The 6,235-nt window shown below is 52.0% G+C and overlaps 1 protein-coding gene across 3 annotated transcripts in view; it reads left to right on the top strand.

The window, feature by feature from the left end:
• Positions 1–6,235, top strand: part of LOC105501662 (macrophage-capping protein) — a 19,937-nt gene that overhangs the window by 10,728 nt on the left and 2,974 nt on the right. For 2 of the 3 annotated variants that reach the window (XM_011927671.1, XM_011927670.1), the window contains exons 2-8: positions 1,511–1,546; positions 1,712–1,884; positions 1,986–2,140; positions 2,340–2,504; positions 4,723–4,872; positions 5,217–5,309; positions 5,847–5,979. In XM_011927671.1, the coding sequence (XP_011783061.1) occupies positions 1,524–1,546; positions 1,712–1,884; positions 1,986–2,140; positions 2,340–2,504; positions 4,723–4,872; positions 5,217–5,309; positions 5,847–5,979 (892 nt within the window). In that variant the 5' untranslated portion in view covers positions 1,511–1,523. The remainder of the gene's footprint in view (positions 1–1,510; positions 1,547–1,711; positions 1,885–1,985; positions 2,141–2,339; positions 2,505–4,722; positions 4,873–5,216; positions 5,310–5,846; positions 5,980–6,235) is intronic. The other variant, XM_011927672.1, reaches the window with a different exon arrangement.

The following is a 6,235-nucleotide window of genomic DNA, read 5'->3' as shown; positions in this document are numbered from 1 at the left end:
AGCCAGGATGGTCTCGATCTCCTGACCTCGTGATCCGCCCGTCTCGGCCTCCCAAAGTGCTGGGATTGCAGGCTTGAGCCACCGCGCCCGGCCTATCATGAGCAATATTGATCTGTAATTTTCTTTTTGTGTAATTTATTTATCTGGTTTTGTTATCAAGAGAATGGTGGCAGCATAGGATGAATTGAGAAGTGTTCTGTCATCTATTTTTTTGAAGATTTTGTGTATAATTGATATATCCTTTTTAAATTTTTGGTAGAAATTACCAATGAAGCTATCTGGGCTTGGGTTTTGGGGGAATGAGTTTTTTACTACAGATTTATTTTCCTTAATAGATATGGCCACTGTTCAGATGATCTGTGTCTTCCTGAGTGGACTTTCATAATTTGTATCTTTGAAGGAATTTGCCCATTTTATATAAGTGGTTGAATATACTGGCATAAAGTTTTTATAATATTCCTTTTATCCTTTTAATATCTGTAAAATCTGTGGTGATCTCATATCTCTCATTTCTGTATTGAGATTTGTGTTTTCTCTTTCTGCTAATCAGTTTGTCTAAAGATTTATCAATTTTATTGGTTTAAAAAAACAACTTGCTGGGTGCAGTGGCTCACGCGTCTAATCCCAGCACTTTGGGAGGCCGAGGCGGGTGAATCATCTGAGGTCAGTAGTTTAAGACCAGCCTGGCCAACATGGTGAAACACTGTCTCTACTAAAAATACAAAAATTAGCTAGGCGTGGTGGTGTGGGCCTGTAATCCCAGCTACTTGGGAAACTGAGGCACAAGAATCAGTCAAACTCAGGAGGCACAGGTTGCAGTGAGCCGAGATCACACCACTGCACTCCAGCCTGAGTGACAGAGTGAGACTCTGTCTCCAAAAAAAAAAAAAAAAGCCAACTTGAGGCCAGGCATGGTGGCTCATGCCTATAATCTCAGCACTTTGGGAGGCTGAGGTGGGCAATCACTTGAGGTCAGGAGTTCAACACCAGCCTGGGCAACATGGCAAAACCCTGTCTCTACTAAAAATACAAAAATTAGCCAGGTGTGATAGTGGTGCCTGTAATCCCAGCTACTTGGGAGGCTGAGACCAGAGGATTACTTGAACCCAGGAGGCGGAGGTTGCAGTGAGGTGAGATCATACCACTGCACTCCAGCCTGGGCAACAGAGTGAGTGAGACTCAGTCTCAAAAAAAAAAAAAAAAAAAGATTCATTACTCTTCTCTCTTGTTTCTGTTTTCTGTTAATTTCTGCTCTTATTTTAATTTCTGTGAGATCTCAGCAGAGGGAAGACCCCTGGAGACCTTATTTACATGAACCACTCACTAACTGTGTGGCCTTAGAATTTCTGAGACTCATTTTCTTTGTCTGCATAATGGAACTAGGGCTCCTAGAGATAAAGTAGTTGATGAATATGAAAGTACTTGGCCACTGGGAAGGGCCTCTCCAGCCCCAGGTGAGAGGTCCTTTTTGCGGCATTTGTAATAATAATGGCTTCTTCTTTCTTTCCAGATCTGAAGACAGCATGTACACAGCCATTCCCCAGAGGTAAGCTGCATGCCCCATCTCCTTTCACTACTTCCCCTTCTTCACCTCCAAGGGCTGCCCCTCCCCACCGCTCTCCTCATCCCCAGACTGCAGTCGCCAGGCCTGCCCAGGGCTGTGCTTGGGCCAGTGGGTCCTGGCTGCTGTCGACCCTCTCTCTTCTCGCAGTGGCTCCCCATTCCCAGGCTCAGTGCAGGACCCAGGCCTGCATGTGTGGCGGGTGGAGAAGCTGAAGCCAGTGCCCGTGGCACGAGAGAGCCAGGGTGTCTTCTTCTCGGGGGACTCCTACCTAGTGCTGCACAATGGCCCAGAAGAGGTTTCCCATCTGCACCTGTGGATAGGTAAGGGGATCTGGATGGGGGAAGGTTGGGCCCAGGCAGGGGAGGGAGGGGTCTGGCATGGATCGCAAGGGCCTTGCCCTGCCCTCTCCCACTTGTCCCAGGTCAGCAGTCATCCCGGGATGAGCAGGGGGCCTGTGCTGTGCTGGCTGTGCACCTCAACACGCTGCTGGGAGAGCGGCCTGTGCAGCACCGCGAGGTGCAGGGCAATGAGTCCGACCTCTTCATGAGCTACTTCCCACGAGGCCTCAAGTACCAGGTCAGAGCCCACCTCCAGGCACCCCCACCCTGCAGCTTCTCTCAGAGCCAGCCCCGCTTCTGGCTGGTTCTTAACCTGCAGAAGACCCGGGTGCCTTTGGGGCTGGATCCCCACCTTTCTGCCCGTCTCCCAGTGGGATGGGGTGCAAAGGGCTCTGGGTCTCCTGTCAGTCCACTCAGATGGGCTGTCTGGGCTGCAGGAAGGTGGTGTGGAGTCAGCATTTCACAAGACCTCCACCGGAGCCCCAGCTGCCATCAAGAAGCTCTACCAGGTGAAGGGGAAGAAGAACATCCGTGCCACCGAGCGGGCACTGAACTGGGACAGCTTCAACACTGGGGACTGCTTCATCCTGGACCTGGGCCAGGTGGGTAGGCTGGCCAGACTGAGCACTCCGTATTGGCACCATCCTTTACAAGGACAGAGGGGCAGGAGGCCAGGAAAGAGGGAGAGAAGCTGAGAAGCTGTAAGCCCATTCCAAGTCAGAGCCCTCTGACCATTTGAGAACGTCCCTATATTTGTAAGGACTGATGCCAGCCTCCTTCTGCCATCTAGACATTGCCTCTGATGCTCTGGAGCTTTCTCCCTCCTCTTGGAAGCCTCTGAGTTCACTGCCTGCCAGACCATTCATTAATTCAGTCACTGATCTCTTCATTCAGTGAATCTATGATGCCCTCTCTGAGCCAGCACAGGGACCATAAAAGCTCGCTCTGGGGAGACAGCCAAGATGGGCCGGTCACTTGCCGTAACCTGAGGCAGGATGTGATGAGGACTTTAAGGGGGACAGCTGCCATGTGCTGGGGGACTTGAGGCAGGGAGGGGCCCTCTAGCCTGAGCCGAAGCCAGTTGTCCCAGGAAGGTGACATTGGACTAGACCTATAGGAGGGGAGATGCCACTCCAGGCAAAGGGAGAAGGTGAGCTGAGCCACCAAGATGGGGAAGGGTGCAGACATGCACACACCAAGGGTCTAATGAGACTGGGACCCGGGCTGGGGGACAGGAGCAGCGAGAGGGAAATTGCTAAGGAAGGTGGAAGGTGAGCCCCAGGTTATGAGGAGATTGACTGGCTGAGGAGTATGGGCTGCATCTTGTGGCGCTGAAGATTTGGGGCAGAGAAATCAATCCAGGAGTTCTTGGTGAGGAGGACTACCCGTGCTGAGACAAGGAAGGGGATGGCTGAACAGACCTCGCCATTACCAGAAGAGGAGAGGTGACAGGGGCTCTGCCAGGCAGGGTGGCGGGTAGGAGTGTGAGATGCTGTGCTCAAGGAGACATTCAGCCATTCACCCATCTAGTCCTTCACTCAAGTCAGTCAATATTTATTTTGCACCTAAATCCATGCCAGGCTCTATTTTAGCAGTGGACCCACAGCAGTGAGCAATGTTCTTTTTTTTTTTTTTTTTTTACATATGTACAAAAATGTTTTATTTATTTCTTTATTTTATAATATTTTTTAATTAATTTTTTTAAACACTTTTGTTAAGAACTAAGACACAAAATACACATTAGCCTAAACCCACAGGGTCAGGATCATCAATACACTGTTTTCTACCTTCATATCTTATACCACTAGAAAGTCGTCGGGGCAATAAGACACATGGAGTTGTCATCTCCAGTGATAACAATATTGCCTCTGGAATACCTCCTGGAGGACCTGCCTGAGATGGTTTTGCAGTTCACTGATTTTTTTTTTTTTTTTATTATTGTACTTTAAGTTCTAGGGTACATGTGCATAACGTGCAAAAACCTTCATGTTCTAATGAAGCTCACTTTCTAGTAGGTGGAGATAGGTGGTAAGAGATGTTTAAACATAGGAGATGTGTGATGGGAAGAAAAATAAAGAGGCGCTGGGCGCAGTGGTTCACGCCTGTAATTCCAGCACTTTGGGAGGCTGAGGTAGGAGGATCACCTGAGGTCGGGAGTTCAAGACCAGCCTGACCAACATGGAGAAACCGCATCTCTACTAAAAGTACAAAATTAGCCGAGCATGGTGGCGCATGCCTGTAATCCCAGCTATTTGGCAGGCTGAGACAGGAGAATCTCTTGAACCCAGGAGGCGGAGGTTGCGGTGAGCACTCCAGCCTGGGCAACAAGAGTGAAACTCCATCTCAAAAAAAAAAAAAAGAAAAGAAAAAGAAAGAGGCTTGAGCCCAGCAGTTTGTAACCAGCCTGGGCAATATAGTGGGACCCCATTTCTACAAAAAATTAAGAAATTAGCCAGGCATGGCGGCACGTGCCTATAGTCCCAGCTGCTTAGAAGCTAAGGTGCAAGGATTGCTTGAGCCTGTGATGTCGAGGCTGCAGTGAGCCATGATTGTGTCTTTGCACTCCAGCCTGGAAGACAGAGTGAAACCCTGTCTTGAAAAAAAAGAAAGGAAGACAGATGGCAGGTGGGCAGAGAAATAGTTGCAGAGGGTGGTCGTGGGCATTCTCAGAGAGCCCTCTGTGCTTTGCTCTGCCTTCCTGATTGTCGTGCCTCAGGGACAGTTCAGAGAGGAGAGAGGGAGAGCTGTGGGCCCTTCTCTGAGCGGGGGAGCAGAATACAGGCACCTGGCTCTGACCCGGGCTTTCCTGCTTCCCTGCAGAACATCTTCGCCTGGTGTGGTGGAAAGTCCAACATCCTGGAACGCAACAAGGCGAGGGACCTGGCCCTGGCCATCCGGGACAGTGAGCGACAGGGCAAAGCCCAGGTGGAGATTGTCACTGATGGGGAGGAGCCTGCTGAGATGATCCAGGTTGGGGGACATTGGAGTGGGCAGCCAGGAGCCTCTGCTTGAAAGTGGCCAAGAGAGGTGGTGATGAGCTGAGGGCTGAGGGTGGCCGGTGGATGGTGGCAGGGGGCATCTGGGGTACTGCCTTGGGCTGTGGCCAGCTCACAGGGTGCCCCTCTGAGTAGATGCTCGTCCTGGAGGCTGAGCAGCCTCGCTGGTGGGGTGGGCTGGACACTCACCTCACCTCTGCTGGGTGCCCTAGTGCAGGGTGCAGTTTGCCCCACCAGAAGCTATGGCCCTGGGCATGATGGGCTGGGAAGTTCCAGGGCAGGGGTCCCTATAAACCTGGCCTGCTCCGGCCCCTGCAGGTCCTGGGCCCCAAGCCTGCTCTGAAGGAGGGCAACCCCGAGGAAGACCTCACAGCTGACAAGGCAAATGCCCAGGCCGCAGCTCTGTATAAGGTGGGCCCCACAAGCCTGCCCTGGGACCCGGCAGCAGGGAGGGTGGGAGCCTGCACAGCACAGCTGTGTGCAAGCAGGGTGGAGGGGAGAAGGCAGGGGGAAGGTGGGGCTGGAACCAGGGTGGGAGGTGGGGAGTTATACAGGACTGGGAGTGGGAGGAGGATGGGGAGTGGGCGGAAGACAGGCCCTGCTGAGGAGATGAGTGCACCTCACTTCCAGCCCGTGCTTGGTGAAGGCTTGAAGCCAATGCTGAGCTTTTCTTTCTTGAATTCTGTGCATTTCTTTGTAATTTGGAATCCACCTAATTTCCAAATGGGTTTGGGGCCCCTGTGCTGCAGGGATTGGGGTGATGGGAGGGAGTGGGGCTGCCTGGAATTTGCTTTTCAGGTCTTCACTCTCCTGTCTGCTCCTGGGACCTGGGCGGTGGGCAGCGGGGCAGAGTGGGAGGGAGCAAGCGAGGGCCAGCCTCCCCCTCCTCAGGCTGAGGTGAGGGCTGGTGTGTGCGGGGTGAGATCAGGCACTGTCCGTCTTCCCTAGGTCTCTGATGCCACTGGACAGATGAACCTGACCAAGGTGGCCGACTCCAGCCCCTTTGCCCTTGAACTGCTGATATCTGATGACTGCTTCGTGCTGGACAACGGGCTCTGTGGCAAGATCTATATCTGGAAGGGTACGTGGCTCCTCTGTAACAGCCTGAGATGCCTGTAGCTTCTCTGACCTGGGCAGGCTTCCCTTTGCAGGGCTCAGCCTGTCCAGCTGCTTGTAAAAGACAGCCTCAGGGAGCCTGCATGCTTCTGGCTGGCCATTTTCTCTCTCTTTAAAAAATGTTTTTTAAAGATAGAGATGGGGTCTCTCTATGTTGCCCAGGATGGTATCAAACTCTCGGGCTCCAGTGATCTTCACCTTGGCCTCCCAAAGTGCTGGGA

The sequence above is a fragment of the Colobus angolensis genome, unplaced genomic scaffold (assembly GCF_000951035.1).
Source record: "Colobus angolensis palliatus isolate OR3802 unplaced genomic scaffold, Cang.pa_1.0 Scaffold739, whole genome shotgun sequence".
Classification (NCBI taxonomy): Eukaryota; Metazoa; Chordata; class Mammalia; order Primates; family Cercopithecidae; genus Colobus; species Colobus angolensis.
This window is presented reverse-complemented; position numbering and strand designations above follow the sequence as displayed.